Genomic DNA, 24,908 nt, shown 5'->3' on the forward strand with positions numbered 1-24,908 from the left:
ACTCGAGCTGCTGGGGCATCGCCCAGTCCAGTGGCTTTAAGACTCAGTCTGGTCCCCAGATTTGCCCTCTGCTCATCTGCAGGCTCCATCACTATCATCTACCATCCTCTGACCAGCTCCCTCCACTCAAGCCATGAACTGACCCTCTCAATCTTCAGAGGAATTAGCATTCAAAGGCTTGGCCTCTATTGGTAGACCTGTCATGATACTATATATTGCTTGTTTGTTTCTTGCTCTTGAAGCGCTTCGAGAACTATTCAAATTTGAGAAAACATGAAATGGCAGAGCGATTTCTGCATATTGCAACTTTAATATAGTTGGTTCACAGTTGGTTTTGCTATTTTAAGCTGCGGGTGATGATCATATCTGGTGTGGATGGACAAAGTCAACATGCGTGGCCGGTGTTGTCAGCATGTTACGGTACACAGTGAGAGGATAAAGGATTGAAATCCCATCAGAAATCCCATTTTCATACCAAATCCAAATTGGACAACTTTAAACACAGGATACAATGATCGAAATGAGCCTGTGCTGGTCTATGTTACACGGGCCTAGATTCCATCCCTTCAGCGTTAACCCGTGATAACTGACAGCTGCACTGCATATAATGTATTTTTTAAATAAAAATTAAAAATACATTGTGTACAGATGTCTTTTTTGTTGTAACATACAAGCATAACACACGTCTTTAAGTGTCCCATACACCAATACAGAAACATTACCAAGCTGCTATTTTTTGTTTGATGTTATTAAATTGTCATCATATTGTAAATATGTACCTAAAGAAGACTGTTTCATTCCAAACAACCAACAAGTGCCCCGCATCACCCCTGGAAGTTTTGGCTGATGGCATCTCATTTAATAATTACCCAGCTAACATTAATATTTGTTTTGCATATTGGTGCTATAAAACATAATTTTTTAAGTTGACACTGGACAATTTCAAAGTGAAGATAATCTGCTCCATCAAATAACCAGTGCTCTACATATTGGACTACATTCTCTGTATAGCATAAAATCTTACCCCTTCCTTGTTTCCCTGCCAGAGCTTCTTCCTTTTCTTCTCCTGTTCTTCAAACTTCATGAGTTGACAGTAGAAGGATTGTCATGTAGCCACAGTACAGTTGAAACCCAAGGACAATTTGACATAGCTTGAAATCCAGTCTGTTAAGCCTGAAATACAGTCTGTTTGTGCTAACATTCCACCCCTTGCTAGTTCTTGTCATGCCAAACAGGACTAGCAACGAGTGTAATGTTAGCACAGACAGACTGGATTTCAGGCTACATTTGACATGGTCCATAATGACCATCTATCTAGAGCAGACTGTCTCCTCTAATCTCAGACTATATAGTTATATACAACAGTACAATACACTGAAATACATTTAAATTCACCAGCCGGGGCAATTTTTCAAAACCATGCATAACTGTACATGCTGACATACATTTTTTAACAATGAAAGCTGAGTCAGTTCTGACAGTTCTAAGTCATTCCTTATCCAATAATTCCATGTTAACCTCAGTATACACAGATCATGTAGGTTATGAAAAGACCAGTTCATATTTAATCTGTTCCAATTCCATCTCAATAGTCTGTAGTGTACTCTTGTAGTGTTCCCCGTTATTGCTGGATCACTAAAGCTGATTTGACTAGACCCCCTCACAGGAACCAAAAGGGTGTGATTTCACTGGGTGTCACAAGTAGTCTTTAAAAGAAATACAGTATAAAGACAGGCAGTTGGAGTCATGCAGGGGTGGAAAGAGTACTGAAATATTCTACTCAAGTAGAAACATTGTTACCTTAATGACATTTTACTAATATGTAAGTAGGATTTAGCCTGGTACAAAAAGTGGGCTCCAGAGACATGAAGCCTAACTGCACCAGAAATTACATTAGAGAACATTTTAGACTGCTTGATGAATTTTACCACTGGACTTTACCATTTTGAGATCACAAAATGTCATTTACAACCGATATTTCACCAGGCTATTGTGAAGGGGCATTTTATTAAATTATTTGTCAATAATTGAGCCTGATCCATGTCAAGAGCAGTCATGTAATTTGTTGTTAATGGACTTCAAATCTTTGGGCATTAGCCATTTCCAGATTAAGCCTAAGTGTGCATTTTACCATTCATGTTCCAGTGTTAATTAATCAATGCTGTTTGCATCCTCTCTCAGCAAAGACCCTTTGGAAATACAATGTTTGTTACACCAACATCATTTTTGTTGCTGTGTAAAAAGCATGTATGGCCTAAACAAACACCTGGGACCACTTCAACACAAATTGAATTTTATTTCAAGAACATGTAAGTTTATTGTTCATTCTTTCCATGAAACCATCAGATGCCTGGTAGACATCTTAGTAATATGATCCACTGTTTTACATTTCCATTCAGTAGAAAGGAAACAAAGATAACACTACATATTGAGATTAGGATTCAGATCAATTTGTAAAGAAACTTGGTAAATGAACATAAACAGAATAATTATACTTTATCTACATAATGTTCCATTTCAAACCATCCAAAATATATACATTTTTTTGTAAAAAACAGATATGCAATCACATTTCTCAAACAGAAATCTAAATCCAGCCAGCATCACTGTCATTAAACTATTGCATAATTCTGAAAAGATGTACACTGAGGAAAACTCAGCATCTATTTACATGAGAATGTTTAAAAGACGTGAGATTGTTTCTAAATAAAATGACAGATCCAATGCAACAACATCCATGCAAGCTTGAGTGTTAGCTGTGAGTGGAGAGACCAATAAGAAAGAAAGCAAGGGCAAGCCAGTGCATGGTTTGGCATTAGATGGTGTCCATGCCCCGTGAGAATGAAGAGCCGAAGCCTAGTCCCATGCCTCTTTGAGTGTGGGTCTGGGACCTGGCCATCTCATACTGAACGTCTAGGTTATGGAACATCTCCTCCTGCTGCTGCAGGGTCTTCAGGCCTTCGTCATTGAGTGGCTTTGAGGCCTCGCCTTCCTCTTCCCCCTGACAGGACAGAAACCACAGTGTTAGAAATGCAAGGCTCTGCAGCATGGTACACACTCAAATGAGAAAATAAAAGGACTCCGTTATACATACTTTGATGCCCATCAGTTTACGAAATTTAACATTTTGGTCCTTATTTCCGAAGTTCAGCTTCTCCCACAACTCAGCTGTCTGTGACTTGTCCTTCAAAACAAACAATTTGCATGTATTAGTAACTTGCAACAATCATGCCACCATAAGCAAAGTTGCATGTTTTTCTCAATATTTATTTTCATTAAGTCACTAGTTCTACATTCCGGATGTTACAAAGTAAAGATAATCTTGTCCATCAAATAACCAGTGCTCTACGTATTGCACTACATAGCATAAAATCGTACCCCTTCCTTCTTTCCCTGCCAGAGCTTCTTCCTTTTCTTCTCCTGCTCGGCAAACTTCATGGGGTTGACAGCAGAGGGATTGTAATAACTGGGCACAGCAATGCCAGTCTCTGCTAAGGTTTTGGCTTGTAGGGCTGCCATTTGCGCTGCCATGGCGATCTGGGGCGTGACCTGGGTCCCTGAGGCCAGGAGAGCTGCCACATTGAGGACAGGGTTGGTAGCAGCTGCAGCAGCAACTACTACTGTGTCAGACAGCAGGGGAGCTAGAACTAGAAATGCAAAAAACAAAGTGGGTCTATGTTAGTGACCCGTTTTTATGGTTTTCCTCATGGATAACATTTTTTGTAGGTGTAATTGATGGCCGAGGAGAGCGTCTCACCTGCAGGTACCTCCTGATGCTGCTGTTTCTCCAGCATCTCCTTTTCTTTCTGCTCTTGCAGTTTCTTTGCCCTTTCCAACCTGGAGATAGAGGCAAGTAAAGAGTGTTCATATGTCAGCCAGGCTTTAGGAGCAGATTGTCCGCTACTTTAACAAGTACAAGAAGTTCCGATACGACCTCCACGCAGTCATCAAACAAGCAATATAGGAATTAGGCGGAATCATACTACACAGGTTCCAATGCATGTGGCAGGGGAAGACCCAACTGACATCTGCCCAACGATGCCTCTCTTCTAGATGAACTCAATGCATTTTATGGATGCATAGACAATAACACCATACCATGCGTGAGCACCCCCACCGACCCAGAGGATTAGGAGAGCTCGCTCTGAGGCCGACATGCGGAAGGTCAATCGGGTCAACACTCACAAGGCCGCAGGGCTGGACGGCATTCTAGGACGCGTTCTCTGAGCATGTGCAGATCAGCTGGCAGGCTTATTCATGTTCAATTTTCAACCTCTCCTTGTCCCGTCTGAAATCTCACTACCATAATGTCTGTTCTCAAGAACTAAGGCTTCATGCCACAATGACTACCACCGCTCTGTAGCACTCACATCTGTAATCATGAAGTGCTGAGAGGCTGGTTATGCACACAACTCCATCATCCTAGACCAGTGGTCACCAACTGGTTGATCGCAATCGACTGGTCGATCACCAAACATTTCTGTAGAAAACCCAACGATAAAGCCTTGAGGTCTTTATTTTTTAATTAAACACACCTATAGGCCTACAGCTGGCCATAAACTGTAAAAAGAAGACTCGAACGCACACCAAAGTTAATACTGCGATGACTACGAGACTCAACGAATAGAGCAAAGAGCTGCTGTTTTATTGACTAAGTTGTTATTCAGCACTATATACACTTTTAGAAGCCATACAAATGTGCATTTACCTTAATTCCAGTCAAGCTACAACCAGCACTGCCGCAGCAGTGAATGAGTATAGCATAATGTTCCGATAAGCTCGCACTGTATTAGCGGGTTGTGTTTTTTTTTTTCTTCTTCATATGAAGGAATATTTCACTTTCTCTGGTCATAGGAGTGACATGAATTGCTGCACAAGGCAGAAATAATGTAGTGACTCTTGAGATGCACCATCAGCTGGAAGTCTGTGTACCCTTTTCTCAGTGGAGGGAGGGAGAGCGGAGGGACGGTGAATCGGATGAGATGCAGCCTCAACGCTGCTTCCTCACTCCCCTCAGACTGAACAGATGCAGGCCTTCAGTCAGGTACATTTTAAAAATAATATTAAGCTCACTCAGCTGTGCCTCACAAGTAATACAACAAATTAGTCCTATGTACAGTGCATTCGGAAAGTATTCAGACCCCTGGACTTTCCACATTGTTACGTTACAGCCTTATTCTAAAATTGATTCAATTATTTTCCCCCCTCATCTACACACAATACATGACAAAGCAAAAATAATTAAATAAAAACTGAAATATCACATTTGCACAAGTATTCAGACCATTTACTCAATACTTTGTTGAAGCCCCTTTGGCAGCGATTACAGCCTTGAGTCTTCTTAGGTATGACGCAACAAGCTTGGCACACCTGTATTTGGGGAGCTTCTCCTATTCTTCTCTGCAGATTGTTTCAAGCTGTTAGGTTGAATGGGGAGTGTCGACGCACAGCTATTTTCAGGTCTCTCCAGAGATGTTTGATCAGGTTCAAGTCCGGGCTCTGGCTGGGCCACTCAGAGACTTGTCTTGAAGCCACTCCTGCGTTGTCTTGGCTGTGTGTTTAGGGTTGTTGTCCTGTTGGAAGGTGAACCTTTGCTCAGGACCTCAGACTGGGGCAATCTAAAGCATGTTTTCCATCAAGGATCTCTCTGTACTTTGCTCCGTTCAGCTTTCCCCTCAATCCTGACTAGTCTCCCAGTCCCTATTGCTGAAAAACATACCCACAGCACCATGCTTCACCGTAGAGATGGTGCCAGGTTTCTTCCAGATGTGACACTTGGAATTCAGGCCAAACAGTTCAATCTTGTTTCTCATGGTCAGAGTCCTTTAGGTGCCTTTTGGCAAACTCCAAGCGGGCTGTCATGTGACTTATGAGGAGTGGCTTCCGTCTGGCCATTCTACCATAAAGGTCTGATTGGTGGAGTGTTATAGACAGGTGTGGCTTTCCAAATCATGTCCAATTATTTGAATTTACCACAGGTGGACTCCAATCAAATTGTAGAAACATAAAGGATGTTGAGAAGGTTGTCCTTCTGGAAGGTTCACCCATCTCCAAAGAAGAACTCTGGAGCTCTGTCAGAGTGACCATCACGTTCTTGGTCACCTTCCCGAACAAGGCACTTCTCCCCATATTGCTCAGTTTGAACGGGCGACCAGCTCTAGGAAGAGTCTTGGTGGTTCCAAACTTCTTCCATTTAAGAATGGAGGCTACTGTGTTTTTGGTGACCTTCAATGCTGCAGAATGTTTTGGTACCCTTCCCCAGATCTGTGCCACAACACAATCCTGTCTAGGAGCTCTACGGAGAATTCCTTCGACCTCATGGCTTGGTTTTTGCTCTGACATGCACTGTCAACTGTGGGACCTTATATAGACAGGTGTGTGCCTTTCTAAATTATGTCCAATCAATTGAATTCACCACAGGTGCTCCAATCAAGTTGTAGAAACATCTCAAGGATGATCAATGGAAACATGATGCACCTGAGCTCAATTCCGTGTCTCATAGCAAAGGGTCGATATACTTATGTAAATATGGTATGTGTTTTTTAAATATTTTTTATAAATTAGCAAAAATGTCTAAACACCTGTTTTCGCTTTGTCATTACGGGGCATTGTGTAGATTGAGGATTTTTATTTAATCCATTTTAGAATAAGGCTGTAACGTAACAAAATATTGAAAAGGGGAAGGGGTCTGAACACTTTCCGAATGCACTGTACTAGAGGTCGACAGATTAATTGGAATGGCCGATTAATTAGGGCCGATTTCAAGTTTTCATAATCGGTAATCAGCATTTTTGGACACCGATCATGGCCGATTACATTGCACTTCACGAGGAAACTGCATGGCAGCCTGACTAACTGTTATGCGAGTGCAGCAAGGAGCCAAGGTAAGGTGCTAGCTAGCATTAAACGTATCTTATAAAAAACAATCAATCTTAACATAATCACTAGTTAACTACACATGGTTGATGATATTACTAGCTTATCTAGCTTGTCCTGCGTTGCATATAATCGATGCGGTGCCTGTTAATTTATCATTGAATCATAGCCTACTTCGCCAAACGGGTGATTTAACAAGCGCATTCGCGTAAAAAGCACTGTCGTTGCACCAATGTGTCCCTAACTATAAACATCAACGCCTTTCTTAAAATCAATACACAAGTATATATTTTTAAACCTGCAAATTTAGTTAATATTGCCTGTCAACATGAATTTCTTTTAACTAGGGAAATTGTGTCACTTCTCTTGCGTTCTGTGCAACAGAGTCAGGGTATATGCAGCAGTTTGGGCCGCCTGGCTCGTTGCGGACTAATTTGCCAGAATTTTATGTAATTATGACATAACATTGAAGGTTGTGCAATGTAACAGGAATATTTAGACTTATGGATGCCACCCGTTAAATAAAATACGGAACGGTTCCGTATTTCACTGAAAGAATAAACGTTTTATTTTCGAAATGATAGTTTCCGGATTTGACCATATTAATGACCTAAGGCTCGTATTTCTGTGTGTTATGATGTTATAATTAAGTTTATGATTGATATTTGATAGTGCAGTCTGACAGAGGTGGTAGGCAGCAGCAGGCTCGTAAGCATTCATTCAAACAGCACTTTCGTGCGTCTGCCAGCAGCTCTTCGCAATGCATCAAGCATTGCGCTGTTTATGACTTCAAGCCCATCAACTCCCGAGATTAGGCTGGTGTAACCGATATGAAATGGCTAGCTAGTTAGCGGGGTGCGCGCTAATAGCATTTCAAAAGTCACTCGCTCTGAGACTTGGAGTAGTTGTTCCCCTTGGCTTTTGCTTCGAGGGTGGCTGTTGTCGATGTGTTCCTGGTTCGAGCCCAGGTAGGGGCGAGGAGATGAACGGAAGCTATAATGTTACACTGGCAATACTAAAGTGCCTATAAGAACATCCAATAGTCAAAGGTACATGAAATACAAATGGTATAGAGAGAAATAGTCCTATAATTCCTATAATAACCTCAACCTAAAACTTATTACCTGGGAATATTGAAGACTCATGTTAAAAGGAACCACCAGCTTTCATATGTTCTCATGTTCTGAGCAAGGAACTTAAACTTTAGCTTTTTTTTTACATGGCACATATTGCACTTTTACTTTCTTCTCCAACACTTTGTTTTTGCATTATTTAACTTCACTAGGGTAGGGGGCACTATTTTCACTTCCGGATGATAGGCGTGCCCAAAGTAAACTGCCTGCTACTCAGGCCCAGAAACTAGGATATGCATATAATTGGTAGATTTGGATAGAAAACACTCTAGTTTCCAAAACTGTTAAAATAATGTCTGTGAGTATAACAGAACTGATATGGCAGGCAAAAACCTGAGAAAAATCCATCCAGGAAGTGGGATGTTTTTATTTTTGAAGTTTTCTATTGAATGCCATTACAGTATCCATTGACTTAGGACTCAAATTGCACTTCCCACGGCTTCCACTAGATGTCAACAGTCTTTAGAAATAGTTTCAGGCTTGTATTCTGAAAAATTAGGGAGTACGACCTCTCTGAATGAGTGGACACTGCAGTGGCCCAGAGCTTTTTCATGCGCGAGACCGAGAGCGCGCCTTTATTTACCTTTTATATTGACGACGTTATTGTCTGGTTGAAATATTATCGATTATTTAGGCTAAAAACAACATGAGGATTGATTATAAACATCGTTTGGCATGTTTCTACGAACTTTACGGATACTATTTGGATTTTTCGTCTGCCTGTTGTGACTGCGTTTGAGCCTGTGGATTCCTGAACAAAACGGAGGTTTTTGGATATAAACAGGGACTTTATCGAACAAAACTAACATTTATTGACTAAATGGGAGTCTCGTGAGTGCAACCATATGAAGATCATCAAAGGTAAGTGATTCATTTTATCACTATTTCTGACTTGTGTAACTCCTCTACCTGGCTGGTTCCTGTTTGTAATGATTTGTCTGCTGGGCGCTGTTCTCAGATAATCGCATGGTATGCTTTCGCCGTAAAGCCTTTTTGAAATCTGACACCGTGGTTGGATTAACAAGAAGTTAATCTTTAAACCGATGTATAACACTTGTATGCTTCATGAATTCTTGTAATGAGTATTTCTGGGACGCTACCGTCCCACGTCCCCTAGTGAGGTTAAACCAAATTTAACATGTTTCATTATTTATTTCAGGGTAAATTGATTTGATTGATGTATTATATTAAGTTAAATTAATTGTTCATTCAGTATTGTTGTAATTGTCATTATTACAAATAAAAAATATTATAATAATTTAAAAAATAAACAAAATCGGCCGATTAATCGGTATCGGCTTTTTTTGGTCCTCCAATAATCGGTATAGGTGTTGAAAAATCAATCTCTCGACCTCTACACTGTACATATCTACCTCGATCACTCCAGTATCCCTCCACATTTTAAATATGGTATTGGAACTGACCCTGTATATAGCTACTTACCTTCTTGTGTTCTTATTTATTTCCATTTCTGGTGTGTTTTTGTTCTGATATTTTTAGTGCAACATTGATTTTGATTACTGCATTGTTGGGTTTGGAGTTTTTAAGAAAGGAATTTCACTGTACTGGTGCACGTGACATTAAAACATGAACTACCTAACAGACACTCAACAAACAAATCTTCATGTCACAGTTCCTCTAAGTCACTGCAGTACCTTCTGGCCAGCGCCTCCTGTGCGTCCATGGCATTGTTTCTGCCCCGGAAAGCCGGGGGGCTCACAGACCTGCTACGACTCTTCTCTTTTCTGCGCACCTTATCAGTCTTCTTCTTCCGCTCCCTAAAGAGACATCATAGCGTTTCAAGATCCACAGAAAGATATGCATTCTCACACACACGGTTACAAACTGACAGAGGGGCATACATTAGGCACACAGGAGTGGTTACCAATAGGGGTGTGAACGTGTAAACATATAGGGGAAAAAATCCCTACCCGAACCAATTTTTTTTTTAAACAAAATGACAACCACAGTACAGTCATCACAAAACTACCACTAACAGGTCCTGACCATCATCGGAAAAAGTAACAATTACCTAATGCAACAATGCTGTAACGTTAGTAGGAGATATTAAACTTTTAAATTATTTGCCATAGGTATAAAGTGCTCCGCACATCATCGTCGTTAACATTTGGAAAAATGGCAGAGTGAGACAGGGAAGTGACAGCAGCAAAGACCTGTATGGCAATACTTTGAAAAGTTCAATGAGAAGGTGATGAAATGCAAACTTTGTGGTGGAATTGAGCTACAGTGGCAGAACAGGTGCAATGCTGAAAGGGAGTCACCATGAGACCCAACCCGTTGCTGGTAGCAGTGTGATTAGGGAATGAGAAAGAAAATCACAGCGCTGATGACAGAAATGATTACTGTTGATATGCAGCCATTGTCAATGGTAGAGGATGTCAGCTTCAAAACCCCCTAATGACATATCTAGAACCAGACTACAAGATGCCATGTCGAAAAACCGTGACAGCCCCGATAGAGAAATTGTATGGTGATTGCTTTGTAAGTACAAAGCGCTAGCTCTCAAACGCAAAACGTGGCATTAACAGATTGTTGGATGTCTAAGAGCATGCGGTCATACATCACTGCAACGAGCCATCAAACTGATTAGAAGTGGAACATGAAGTACGTACTGACATGGAGGCGCGGCACACAACAGAGAACCTAAAACGGCATTAATACCATCATTTCTGAGTGGGTGGGGGACAGCAGTAAGGTGAGCGCTGTCTGGTAGGGTTTCCACTAGTTACCACAGACACAAAGTCAAAATGGGATATATTGTAAAAATGTATGAAAACAAAAATTATAGTTAGTGTTAGGCATAAGGTCAGCAGTGTGGTTAGATTTAAAATTACAGAAGAGAAAGTGTAGAAGTGGGCGGGGTTTATGACTTTGTGGCTGTGGTAACTAGTAACGACCGACCGGTAGGTAGCCAGGACTGCGATAGATAGTTACCAAAGACAAACACAAAGAATGGTAGGGAGAGTCGCAAGAGAAACCCACCTGCTTTTGCTCCTGCTCCTGTGGCGGTGTTTGGTCTTTGAACCCGACCGGGAGCTGGCCCTCTTCTTCTTCTCCCGCGGGGACCGCGATCTCCGTTTGTCCCGACTTCTGCTGCGATGACGTCTAAAACAGTGTGAAAATAAAATGCTCCCCAGTTTACGGTTACTAGTCTCAATACATATCAAGACAGCATGTACCATCTCCATGAACTTAGACCCACCTGTCCCGTGAGTGTGACCTGGAGTGGCTCCGCCCCTTCTTGTCTTTGCGCCGGTGTCGCTCCTCCCCATTCTCTGCAGAAAGTCTCTCCCTGCCCCTCTCAGTCTGCTCCGGCTGCTCATCCGACTTGCTGTGAGATTTTGATGGCTTCTCAGAGTCCCTCCTTCGTGCCTGTTTTAAGAAGAAGTTGTCTCTTTCAGGAAAATAGTGCAACAAAGAGCGTTAGTACAACGGTTTGATACAGAAAATACCAAAGCATGTTGAGAACTCTTGCTCATTTCAGACAGATTTAGACTTATCACCAGAAACCGACCGACCATACAGTGCCTTTCAGAAAGTATTCCGACCCCTTGACTTTTCCCATATTTTGTTATGTTACATCCTTATTCTAAAATTGATTAAATAATTTGTTTTATCATCAATCTACACACAATACCCCATAATGACAAAGTAAAAACAGGCGTGGAAATTTTAGCAAATTTACCACCAATTTACCACCAAAACCACCATGACTCTTCCTAGAGCTGGCCGCTCGGTCAAACTGAGCAATCGGGGGAGAAGGGCCTTGGTCAGGAATGTGACTCTGACTGTGCTCTAGAGTTCCTCTGTGGAGATGGTGTAGGAGATTTTCCAGTCATCTGATGATTCTCAGTACCTATACGGTTCTCTTTGAAGTAGAAAGAATAAATCAATATAAGTTTAAATATTAGGTATGTGTAAGGAGAATGAAGGCTGAAGCCCATGTGAGTGTACAATGCTGGATCATTGGACATGTAAAAAACAGAACGTAAGCAGAATCTGTGTAGATGAGGCAAGATACACTAACAAGACGTGTCTGGTCTGCGCCATCTCTGATCTTGTGAAGGCTACTGGACACGCACATGGGTTAATCATACATAGACAATATAGGTCTGAACTTGTGAAGACCTTTGGACAGGAATATTAGCTAAGGGGTATGCATATCACGCCACTAATAGAATCTATGCCCCAATATCTGAGCCAATAAGACAATGGAAACTAAGTAAGACAACATGATTCGTAAAGTGGAGTGACAATGTTATATAAGTCTAAAACTGTATAAAAGCTCAGCACTAAGAATGAGGAGGCAGTTTTTCCATGGAATTGCTCGGCTTCTGTTACTTTTGTTATAAAGTCTAATTGAATTTACAAGCGCCTGTATCTGAGAAGTATTTGATTTAATATTTTCTACAACAATGGTTGTCCTTCTGGAAGGTTCTCCAATCGCTGCAGCACTCAGGCCTTCACAATAGTGTGGCCAGATGAAAGCCACTCCACAGTAAAAGGCACATGACAGCCCGCTTGGAGTTTGCCTAAAGGCACCTAAAAACTCTCAAGACCATGAGAAACCAAGATTCTCTGGCCTGAATGCCAAGCGTCACATCTGGAAGAAACCTGGCACCATCCCTACGGTGAAGCATGGTGGTGGCAGCATCATGCTGTGGGGATGTTTTTCAAAGGCAGGGACTGGGAGACTAGTCAGGATTAAGGCAAAGATGAACGTAGCAAAGTAGAGAGATCCTTGATGAAAATCTACTCCAGAGCGCTCAGGACCTCAGACTGGGGCAAAGGATCACCTTCCAACAGGACAACGACCCTAAGCACACAGCCAAGACAACGCAGGAGTGTAAGTCTTTGAATGTCCATGAGTGGCCCAGACAGAGCCCGGATTTGAACCCGATCGAACATCTCTGGAGAGACATGAAAATAGCTGTTCAACAACACTCCCTATCCAACCTGACATCACTTGAGAGGATCTGCAGAGAAGAATGGGAGAAACTCCCCAAATACAGGTGTGTCAAGCTTGTAGAGTCAAACCCAAGTAGACTCGAGTCTGTTGAATCACCTTTTGGCAGCAATTACAAAGTATTGAGTAAAGGGTCTGAATACTTAAGAAAAATGTAATAAAAAAAAAAAATACATTTTCAAAAATTTCTCAAACCTGCTTTTGCTTTGTATTGTGTAGATTGGTGATTTTTATATAAAACTCAGCAAAAAAAGAAATGTCCTCACTGTCAACTGCATTTATTTTCAGCAAACGTAACATATTTTTTTACATATGTTAAGACAAACTGACAAACTGAACAAGTTCCACAGACATTTGACTAACAGAAAAGGAATAATTTGTCCCTGAAATAAGGATGGGGGGTCAAAATCAAAAGTAACAGTCAGTATCTGGTGTGGCCACCAGCTGCATTAAGTACTGCAGTGCATCTCCTCCTCATGGACTGCGTCAGATTTTCCAGTTCTTGCTGTGAGATGTTACCCCACTCTTCCACCGAGGCACCTGCAAGTTTCCGGAGATTTCTGGGGGAAATGGCCCTAGCCCTCACCCTCCGATCAGGTCCCAGTCGTGCTCAATGGGATTGAGATCCGGGCTCTTCGCTGGACATGGCAGAACACTGACATTCCTCTCTTGCAGGAAATCACGCACAGAACGAGCAGTAGGGCTGGTGGCATTGTCATGCTGGAGGGTCATGTCAGGATGAGCCTGCAGGAAGGTTACCACATGAAGGAGGAGGATGTCTTCCCTGTAACGCACAGTGTCGAGATTGCCTGTAATGACAACAAGCTCAGTCCGATGATGCTGTGACACACCGCCCCAGACCATGACGGACCCTCCACCTCCAAATTGATCCCGCTCCAGAGTACAGGCCTTGGTGTAACGCTCATTCCTTTGACGATAAATGCGAATCCGACCATCACCCCTGGTGTGACAAAACCGCGACTCGTCGATGAAGAGCACTTTTTGCCAGTTCTGTCTGGTCCAGCGACGGTGGGCTTGTGCCCATAGGCGACGTTGTTTCCGGTGATGTCTGGTGAGGACCTGCCTTACAACATGCAGTGTCTGTACTGTACAAGCCCTCAGTCCAGCCTCTCTCAGCCTATTTCGGACAATCTGAGCACTGAAGGAGGGATTGTGCGTTCCTGGTGTAACTAGGGCAGTTGTTATTGCCATCCTGTACTTGTCCCGCAGGTGTGATGTTCGGATGTACCGATCCTGTGCAGGTGTTGTTACACGTGGTATGCCACTGTGAGGACGATCAGCTGTCCATCCTGTCTCCCTGTAGCACTGTCTTATGCGTCTCACAGTACAGACACTGCAATTTATTGCCCTTGCCACATCTGCAGTCCTCATGCCTCCTTGCAGCATGCCTAAGGCACATTCACGCAGATGAGCAGGGACCCTGGGCATCTTTCTTTTAGTGTTTATCAGAGTCAGTAGAAAGGCCTCTTTAGTGTCCTAAGTTTTCATAACTGTGACCTTATTTGCCTATCGTCTGTAAGCTGTTAGTATCTTAACGACCGTTCTACAGGTGCATGTTCATTAATTGTTTATGGTTCATTGAACAAGCATGGGAAACAGTGTAACTTTTTAGGGATAGGGGGCAGCATTTTCACTTTGGATGAATAGCGTGCCCAGAGTGAACTGCCTCCTACTCTGTCCCAGATGCTAATATATGCATATTATTATTACTATTGGATAGAAAACACTCTGAAGTTTCTAAAACTTTGAATGATGTCTGTGAGTATAACAGAACTCATATGGCAGGCAAAAACCTGAGAAAAAATCCAAACAGGAAGTGGGAATTCTGAGGCTGGTTGATTTTCAACTCATCGCCTATTGAAATCCCAGTGGGATATGGATCTGTTTGCGCTTACACTAGATGTCAACAGTCTGTAGAACGTTGAATGAAGCTTCTACTGTGATGTTGAGCCAGATGGGAGCTGTTTGAGTCAGTGGTCTGGCAGAGAGCCAGGTCCTGGTCACGCACATTCGACATGATATCGACTTGCGGTTCATTACTTCTATAGACACAAAGGAATTCTCCGGTTGGAACGTTATTGAATATTTATGATAACAACATCCTAAAGATTGATTCTATACTTAGTTTGACAAGTTTATCCGACCTGTAATATAACTTTTTGAAGTTTTCGTCCGACGTTCGCCTGGACCTGCACGAGCGTTTGGATATGTGTACTAAACGTGCTAATAAAAGTAGCTACTTTGACATAAATAATGGACATTATCGAACAAAACAACAATTTATTGTGGAACTAGGATTCCTGGGAGTGCATTCTGATGAAGATCATCAAAGGGAATATTTATAATGTAATTCCGTATTTCTGTTGACTCCAACATGGCGGAGAAATGTTGTTTCTATCTGAGCGCCGTCTCAGATTATTGCACGGTTTGCTTTTTCCGTAAAGTTTTTTTAAAATCTGACACAGCGGTTGCATTAAGAACAAGTGTATCTTCAATTCTATGTAAAACATGTATCTTTCATCAAAGTTTATGATGAGTATTTCTGTTATTTGATGTGGCTCTCTGCAATTTCTCAGGATATTTGGGAGGCATTTCTGAACATGGCGCCAATGTAAACTGAGGTTTTTGGATATAAATATTCACATTATCGAACAAAACATACATGTATTGTGTAACCTGATGTCCTATGAGTGTCATCTGATGAAGATCATCAAAGTTTAGTGCTGAATTATATCTCTATTTCTGCTTTTTGTGACTCCTATCTTTGGCTGGGAAAATGGCTGTGTTTTTTGGACTTGGCGGTGATCTAACAATCATATGTTTTGTTTTCGCTGTAAGCATTTTTTTTATTTATTTATTTTTAAATCGGACACGATGGGTAGATTAACAAGATGTTTATCTTTCATTTGCTGTATTGGACTTGTTAATGTGTGAAAGTTACATATTTCCCAAAAATATTTTTGAATTTCCCGCGCTGCCTTTTCAGCGGAATGTTGTCGAGGGGTTCCGCTAGCGGAACGTGTGTCCTAGAAAGGTTAAACCCTTTACAATGAAGATCTAAAGTTATTTGGATTTTTATGAATTATCTTTGAAAGACAGGTTCCTGAAAAGGGGACGTTTCTTTTTTTGCTGAGTTTATATACACATACATACCACACACACTTTAGAATAAGGCTCTTACATAACAAAATGTGAAAAAGTCAAGGGGTCTGAATCACTTCAGAATGCACTGTATGTCAGAAGTATAAACGGCTCGAAGGAGCTTGATAGTCTTCACAGCTTGATAGGCTAACTGGAGAGAAATGTTTCAATGAATTGCCCTCCAACTCCAATGTATACTGAACAAAAATATAAAACGCAGTAATTGAAATTAAGAGTTACAGTTTATAAAAAAATCTGTCAATTTAAATACATTCATTAGGCCCTAATCTATGGATTTTACATGACTGGGAATACAGATATGCATTTGTTGGTCACAGAGACCTTAAAAAATGTAGGGGCGTGAATAAGAAAAGCAGTCAGTATCTGGTGTGACCACCATTTGTCTCATGCAGCGCGACACATCTCCGCAAAGAGTTGATCGGACTGTTGATTGTGGCCTGTGTAACGTTGTCCCACTCCTCTTCAATGGTTGTGCAAAGTTGCTGGATATTGGCAGGAACTGGAATACATGTTGATCCAGAGCATCCCAAATGTGCTCAATGGGTGATGTATGGTCATTATGCAGGCCATGGAAGAACCGGGGCAGATCCTTGCGACATGGGGCCGTGCATTGTCATGCTGAAACATGAGGTGATGGCGGAGGATGAATGACACAAAAATGGGCCTCAGGGTCTCGCCAGTATCTGTGCATTCAAATTGCCATCGATAAAATGCAAGTGTGTTCATTGTCCGTAGCTTATGCCTTCCCATACCATAACCCCACCGCCCCATGGGGCACGCTGTTCAGTGTTGACATCAGCAAACCGCTCGCCCACACGACGCCATACATGTGGTCTGCAGTTGCGAGGCTGGTTGGATGTACTGCCACGTTCTCTGGAATGACGCTGGAGGCTGCTTATTGTAGAGAAATTAACATTCAATTCTCTGGCAACAGCGCTGGTGGACAATCCTGCAGTCAGCATGCCAATGGTACGCTCCCTCAAAACTTGAGACATCTGTGGCATTGTGTTGTGTGACAAAACCGCACATTTTAGAGCGGCCTTTAATTGTCCCTAGCAGAAGATATACCTGTGTAATGATCTTGACATGCCACACCTGTCAGGTGGATGGATTATCTTGGCAAATGAGAAATCCTCACTAACAGGGATGCAAACAAATTTGTGCACAAAATTTGAGAGAAATAAACTTTTTGCGCGTATGGAACATTTCTGGGATCTTTTATTTCAGCTCATGGAACCAACACTTTACATGTTGCATTTATATTTTTGTTCAGTGTTATTAGACTAGTAGATCCAACTTATAGTGCATATGTTTTGTCATGTCCACCACCTACTCAAGTGCACCAAGTAAGTACAGCCACTTCTACTTAGTTTTGTTTCAAATATATAACGGTAGGTACATGTATTAAAAGCCTTAAACTCAATGTAGGTTACCGTAGATCATCTCAGAGACAGCTTTAATAGCTTTGTTTTGGTTCATGTAACACTACATTCCCTTCCCCAACTACAAGCGCAGCTTTCAAAAGGCAGGCTAAGAATGAATTGGAATAATAAGGTTACTGCCAGCAGACTGTTTGTCTTTGAGTAATTGTAATAACAATGCAGCTTGAATTGAACCCAGTAAAAGGCTGTAATTTCCTTTATTTTCTTAATTCTAGGAGGCAAGTATGAATTTGAATGGCTGATAGTTACCTGTCCGAGTAGTAGACATATAATTTTGCTATGTCAGCAGCGTCTTCAGTTCAGTGTCTCTTCGTGCTTTAGCACGCTGAGTATGATTTATTGTAGAAATGTTATCATGTGATCTACACACAGGATTTATTCAAAAGAAAAATATCCTACATATTCAATCTTCACCATCTAGTATGGACGGCTACACTTAGTGACAGATGTCCAAGAAGAATAAGTTCATGTAAATAAAAAAATATTTCTCTCTTCTTCAATTGAATTAATTCCATGCCCATCTTAATATCTTAAACTTTGATTCAGGTGAAATAGCCTACACTGTTGTTTGGTACTTACCATGATCTAAGACAAAAAACTAACGACATTCAAGATGGTGACAATGCTGTACTTTAGTTCACTAAAATGAACTAATATTAGTTACCTCTTTGCTCCTGCTCCGACTTCGTCTGTGCTTTTTGTCACCTGTAAAAGTAACAAAACGGATTGGTGAGAACAGTGACCAATTCTATTGCACCTTCAAATTAGGGTTGCCTTAGCCCTGGAGCGCACGCCGTCTATACACACTTAAAGCTGCAATGTTACTTTTTGGGGTGACCCGACTAAATTCACATAGAAATGTGAGTTTGAGACTCATCACTCATTGAAAGCAAGTCCAAGAAGCGTGAGGTCTGTTCTATCTGCGCTATTTCTATGCTTCCCATTCTTAACTTTCGTTTTTGCGCCATTTACTTTCGGTTTTGTACACCAGCTTCAAACTGCTGAAAATACAATATTTTGCAACCAGGAAATGGCGGCGCGATTTTTGCATACTGCACCTCCACAATCACCCAACCTCAACTGAATTGATATGGTTTGGGATGAGTTGGACTGCAGAGTGAAGGAAAAGCAGCCAACAAATGCTCAGCATGTGGGAACTCCTTCAAGACTGTTGGAAAAGCATTCCAGGTGAAGCTGGTTGAGAGATTGCCAAGAGTGTGCAAAGCTGTCATCAAGGCAAAGTGTGGCTACTTTGAAGAATCTCAAATATATTTTGATTTGTTTTACACTTCTTTGGTTACTACATAATTCCATGTGTTATTTCATAGTTTTGATGTCTTCACTATTCTACAATGTAGAAAATAGTACAAATAATGAAAAACCCTTGAATGAGTAGGTGTCCCCAAACTTTTGACTGGTACTGTACAGTCGTGGCCAAAACTTTTGAGAATGTCACAAATATTAATTTCCACAAAGTTTGCTGCTTCAGTGTCTTTAGATATTTTTCTCAGATGTTACTATGGAATTCTGACGTATAATTACAAGCATTTCATAAGTGTCAAAGACTTTTATTGACAATTACATTAAGTTGATGCAGAGTCAATATTTGCAGTGTTGACCCTTCTTTTTCAAGACCTCTGCAATCCGCCCTGGCATGCTGTCAATTAACTTCCGGGCCACATCCTGACTGATGGCAGTCCATTCTTGCATAATCAATGCTTGGAGTTTGTCAGAATTTGTGGGTTTTTGTTTGTCCACCCGCCTCTTGAGGATTGACCACAATTTCTCAATGGGATTAAGTTCTGGGGAGTTTCCTGGCCATGGACCCAAAATATCAATGTTTTGTTCCCCGAGCCACATAGTTATCACTTTTGCCTGATGGCAAGGTGCTCCATCATGCTGGAAAAGGCATTGTTCGTCACCAAACTGTTCCTGGATGGTTGGGAGAAGTTGCTCTCGGAGGATGTGTTGGTACCATTCTTTATTCACGGCTGTGTTCTTAGGCAAAATTGTGAGTGAGCGAGCCCACTCCCTTGGCTGAGAAGCAACCACACATGAATGGTCTCAGGATGCGTTACTGTTGGCATGACACAGGACTGATGGTAGCGCTCACCTTGTCTTCTCCGGACAAGTTTTTTTCCGGATGCCCCAAACAATCAGAAAGGGGATTCATCAGAGAAAATGACTTTACCCCAGTCCTCAGCAGTCCAATCCCTGTACCTTTTTCAGAATATCAGTCTGTCCCTGATGTTTTTCCTGGAGAGAAGTGGCTTCTTTGCTGCCCTTCTTAACACTAGGCCATCCTCCAAAAGTCTTTGCCTCACTGTGCGTGCAGATGCACTCACACCCGCCTGCTGCCATTCCTGAGCAAGCTCTGTACTGGTGGTGCCCCGATCCCGCAGCTGAATCAACTTTAGGAGACGGTCCTGGCACTTGCTGGACTTTCTTTGGCGCCCTGAAGCCTTCTTCACAACAATTGAACCACTCTCCTTGAAGTTCTTGATCCGATAAATGGTTGATTTAGGTGCAAGCTTACTGGCAGCAATATCCTTGCCTGTGAAGCCCTTTTTGTGCAAAGCAATGATGACGGCACGTGTTTCCTTGCAGGTAACCATGATTGACAGAGGAAGAACAATGATTCCAAGCACCAACCTCCTTTTGAAGCTTCCAGTCTGTTATTCGAACTCAATCAGCATGACAAGAGTGATCTCCAGCCTTGTCCTCGTCAACACTCATACCTGTGTTAACGAGAGAATCACTGACATGATGTCAGCTGGTCCTTTTGTGGCAGGGCTGAAATGCAGTGGAAATGTTTTTTGGGATTCAGTTCATTTGCATGGCAAAGAGGGACTTTGCAATTAATTGCAATTCATCTGATCACTCTTCATAACATTCTGTAGTATATGCAAATTGCCATCATACAAACTGAGGCAGCAGACTTTGTGAGAATTAATATTTGTGTCATTCTCAAAACCTTTGGCCACGACTGTATATCATAGTCAGAAGACAGTTTTATTAAACTGGCATCCCTTACATTACCTAGCAGTGCACAAGAAATTATGAAATCCAGTTACTAGATTCTATTCCCCCCTCCCCAAATCAAATATGGATGTCAATCAAACAACTGGATTTAATTATTTATTGGGCACTGTTTGGTGATGCAAATGGCGCATTCCCAACCCGAACACGGTCACAGGTTGGGAAATAACACGCAAGGTATATACAACTAGACCCGAGTTCCACTCAGTCTAGAACCTGATGAGTCACCTGTTGCACTTGACTATTTCTGACTTTTCTGTCAACAAGGTACAGCTCTGTCCCTAAACTTATGTCAAAAGACAAATGCCATGACCAGTTTGCCTGGGATCTGAAGATGGATGTGTGACCTACCAAGTGACCAGAATGTGTTAACTCAAGCTACAAACATTATGCATTATCAAATTCAGTGCATTTAACTTACTTGGTTTGCGCTTTCGGTCCCTGGAGCGTGACCTCGATCGTGAATGGTGGTGTTTGGAGCTTCTGGGCGATTTGGATGATTCCATAATGTGTTTTCTTTTGTCCGTGTAAAGAGAGCCCATCAAGGGTAGCAAATCAGTCGAATCGGCGTCACGTGCCTAAATCGAAGAAAACACACACACTATTCAACCTTATAGTTATTGGTCCTTTAAAGCAGCAATCTGTGATTACTGTTTCAGCACAAAACAGTGTCCCCTCCACTAGGTTTGAGGGGAAATGAATGACGACTCAAGCCTGTGTTAGCACATGGAGCTATGGCCTAGACATTAGCCTCTACAATTCCCGAGAGTGGAAGACTCCACTCTCGCCTCTAACATGTAGGCTCACTTTTTGAGAACTATCCCATCACAAGTCAGACTGTTGAATAAACTTATTTTGAACGTACTTTGTTGCCCTCTGATTTTGTCCTAGGTAATCTAGGACAAAATATCAAGAGTGTTATTAATCGAACTTTCAGTACGCTGGTCTGAAAATCGGTTTGTATTTTCAACAATTCACACAATATTGCGTTTACGTGCTAGTCGGAACTAGGAAACTAATTTCCTACTTGCTAACTGGTTTTTGTTATACAGGTGCCGTGTTCAACAAATGAGCAAGTCACAAGCACTTCCACTGATTGCGAGGGAACACGCTTAGGTTAATAACATTTGAAATGTTGTCTCGGATTACCTCCTACATAAGGACAACGTTGTTACATTCGGCTATTGTTTACATATTGTGCATCACGTGATGGCAAATACAAACAGAACCTAACGGCGCCGCCAAATGTCAGTTAAACAACACTTTCCTGTCGTTACCCCATCTACACTTCCTACCACCAAAAGGACCAACAACACAGACAACAGGTAAAGTGCATTTAAAATGTCATCATTGTATTCAATATTCTGGCTTGTAGAGACAGACCTTTTTTTTTACAGCGACTTCTGTCAGACTGATATCATAGAGTAACCATGGTAACATATCTTTAGGCACCTAGACATTAGTTCTGAGGCCCAACAAGTTTCTTTGACAAGGTTACTCGTCAGTCACACCGACGCAACTGGACACTGTACCTCCCTTACACTAACATTGATTCACTAAAGATTGTGTATTTGTTTCCCAAAAAGCAATCTCAGAAGTAAAAAACCCTCCTCCTGGACAGGTAATGGCAATGCAGGTATTTTCTCCAACCCTACCAATACACCCAATGAAGATCCTGATGGCCATGGGCAGCTGGTGTGTTAAAGTTGCACACCTATAAAAAGGGAGGCCGTAACCCATACCGGAGCTACAAAACTAGTTAATTAATGAAGGGGGTCGTTCTAAACAGAGATTAATTAGCTAGATTGCAAGTGGCAAAACAACATCACTCATTCATGCATCGCTAAATTACATAGATAGCTGTCTAGCTTACGTTAACTAGCTAGGTTTAAGTAACGGCTGTGCAAGAAAACTTTGATCAATAACTATATGAAGGAGAATTTCCATTTATTTACAAAATCAAAACGACATGCCAACCTGGTAAAAGCAACCTAGCTAGCTAATGACGGTTATCAGGCCAAAGTATCTTTAGATGGCTAGCTAATTGATCTAACTAACCTAAACTCGCAGGCTTGTCGACATGGCTGCCACTACAGTATTGTAATTCCTAATGCTATGCCTGCCACGGGCAGAGAGACGCCATCTTGATGAAACAACATATTTAAAATAGCAATAGTTAACAAATTATTATATGAAGTTGATGGTAATGTATTTTGTGTTATTTTGTAAACAATTACCGTCATGGTACACTTGAGGAACTCCCTAAAATTAGATTGGAGTTGTTCTTTCCGTGCTATTCCAGTCCTCCCAGTCTCTTCTACTCGCTAGCGGCTAGCTATAACCTGGATGACTATCATCATTTGCGCGTGCGCACACATATCACATATTGGGGAAAATGGCTATTTGAATTTCCTTCCTCTTGTTCTGATAGCGACTTCCGTAAATCTAAAGAGCGCAAATAAATAAACAAACACCCTTATATTAGTTCATAAATGTCATAGTCCCAAAAAATGAGTAAAACTAATTAGAGTATTATCAGAGGTTTTAAATAATCATATCTCTTTTTGGTCCCACTACACAGCTTCCGGAAGTAAGTAGAGTTTTTTAAATATTTATTATGTTTATTTATTTATTTATTTTTTATGTATTTTTTTAAAATTATTAACAACAAATCAATACAGAAAGTACATAAAGGAACACAAGTATATATAGATTATATATAATGGACAATCGAGTTAGGGGGTACAATATCACATTACAATTACACAAGGACCTTAAGGGACATACATACACTTACAATTCTAACAGCTTTTTTGTTAGTAGAGTATTTAACTGTCTTAAAATACAGTTCCATTTCTTTTTGTAGGGTAAGAAAATGTGTTTTTTTGTTAGTAAATTTACATTTGTGTATATGAAATTTGGCCAAAAGAATAATGAAATTAATTACATAAAAATGTTTCAGCTTATTTCTATCGTATGTAAAGAATCCAAGCAGTACATCTCTCCACAATAGTGTAAAATCTTCATAAATGTGTTCAATTATAAATCTACTGATGTCTTGCCACAGTTTTCTTACATTAATACAATGCCAAAAAAAGATGCAACACTATTTCTGGGTGGTCATTACAAAAGGAGCAATTTGAGTTAATGTTTTCCTTAAACTTCTTCATATAGTGGTCGGCAGGATAATATTTATGAATAATTTTAAAGGAAACTTCCTTAATTTTGTTTACAAGTAGGTATGTGTGTGGCAACATCCAAACTTTTTTCCAACAGATATTATCAATAAATCCATTCCAATAAGGTATTGATAGATACAACATCCTGCTGAAACAAGGTTCGTATCGCTCTGTTGTTGAATGGACCAAAAGAGAAACAAATCTTTCCTACTGATGAGTCAACAGGGTCAATAGAAGGTTGGCTCTGAGGGTCAGGTCTTGACACGTTCCTGAATAACAGAGCAACACCTGAGGGAATTGTAAAATCTTTAGGTGTTACAGGGACCTTGTAAAGTGATAAGAATTCCTTATAATTGAGTAAAAGACCCTCTGCATTTACCAGTTGGCTCACCAATAGGATATTATTTCGGAACCAAAAAACAAAGAAGTATTTTTATACAATATATCCCGAATATTCCATATATAATATCTGTGTGGAGAAAAATTGTGTTTATAAATTAAGGACCATGACAAGAAAACCTGCCGATGAAAAGCAGAAAGTTTCACTGGAATTTTGTCAATATTATAATTGCAAAACAACATGAAGTTAAGGCCACCAAAAGTAGAGAAGACATGATGAGGAATAAAATTCCAGATAGAAGTGGGTCTTTTTAGGAATTGTTTTATCCAATTGATCTTAAAAGTATTATTTAAAGTAGTAAAGTCCAGAAAATTCAGTCCACCATTCTCATAAGTGTTCATTACAGCAGTTTTTACAAGAGTTTTGCATCTCTCATTTCTCGTGAGGGCAAAATTTACCGCCAAATTCTAAACCTTCACAGTGGGGCTGTATACTTTGCTTTAAAAAAAAGTATCTTTACCAACCTTTTATAAGCATAGACACAAAGCTGTATATCAAATATTTAGAGATGTCATTCATTGTCAGACGTGTATAATTATAAATGTTGACAATAGTTAGGCTTTAGCATGATTTTGAATTGTCGTGTATTAATGTCATAATCACATTTCTCCCACATCTGTATTGTAGGGGTGAGAAAAATACTGGTGGTGGACAATCTCATGTATGTTC

At 40.9% G+C, this 24,908-nt stretch overlaps 1 protein-coding gene across 1 annotated transcript; it reads right to left on the minus strand.

Moving 5' to 3' along the window:
- Positions 1–2,287: 2,287 nt before the first annotated feature.
- Positions 2,288–23,027, minus strand: LOC120022838 (arginine/serine-rich coiled-coil protein 2-like). Its single transcript, XM_038966901.1, has 10 exons — positions 22,898–23,027; positions 21,082–21,238; positions 18,286–18,326; positions 11,233–11,402; positions 11,013–11,135; positions 9,665–9,787; positions 3,758–3,837; positions 3,379–3,647; positions 3,095–3,184; positions 2,288–3,001 (listed from the first exon to the last, which is right to left on the minus strand). The coding sequence occupies exons 1-10, from the start codon at positions 22,901–22,903 to the stop codon at positions 2,816–2,818; spliced, it is 1,245 nt and encodes a 414-aa protein (XP_038822829.1). The 5' UTR covers positions 22,904–23,027; the 3' UTR covers positions 2,288–2,815.
- Positions 23,028–24,908: the final 1,881 nt, after the last annotated feature.

Source organism: Salvelinus namaycush, chromosome 1, assembly GCF_016432855.1.
Source record: "Salvelinus namaycush isolate Seneca chromosome 1, SaNama_1.0, whole genome shotgun sequence".
Taxonomy (NCBI): Eukaryota; Metazoa; Chordata; class Actinopteri; order Salmoniformes; family Salmonidae; genus Salvelinus; species Salvelinus namaycush.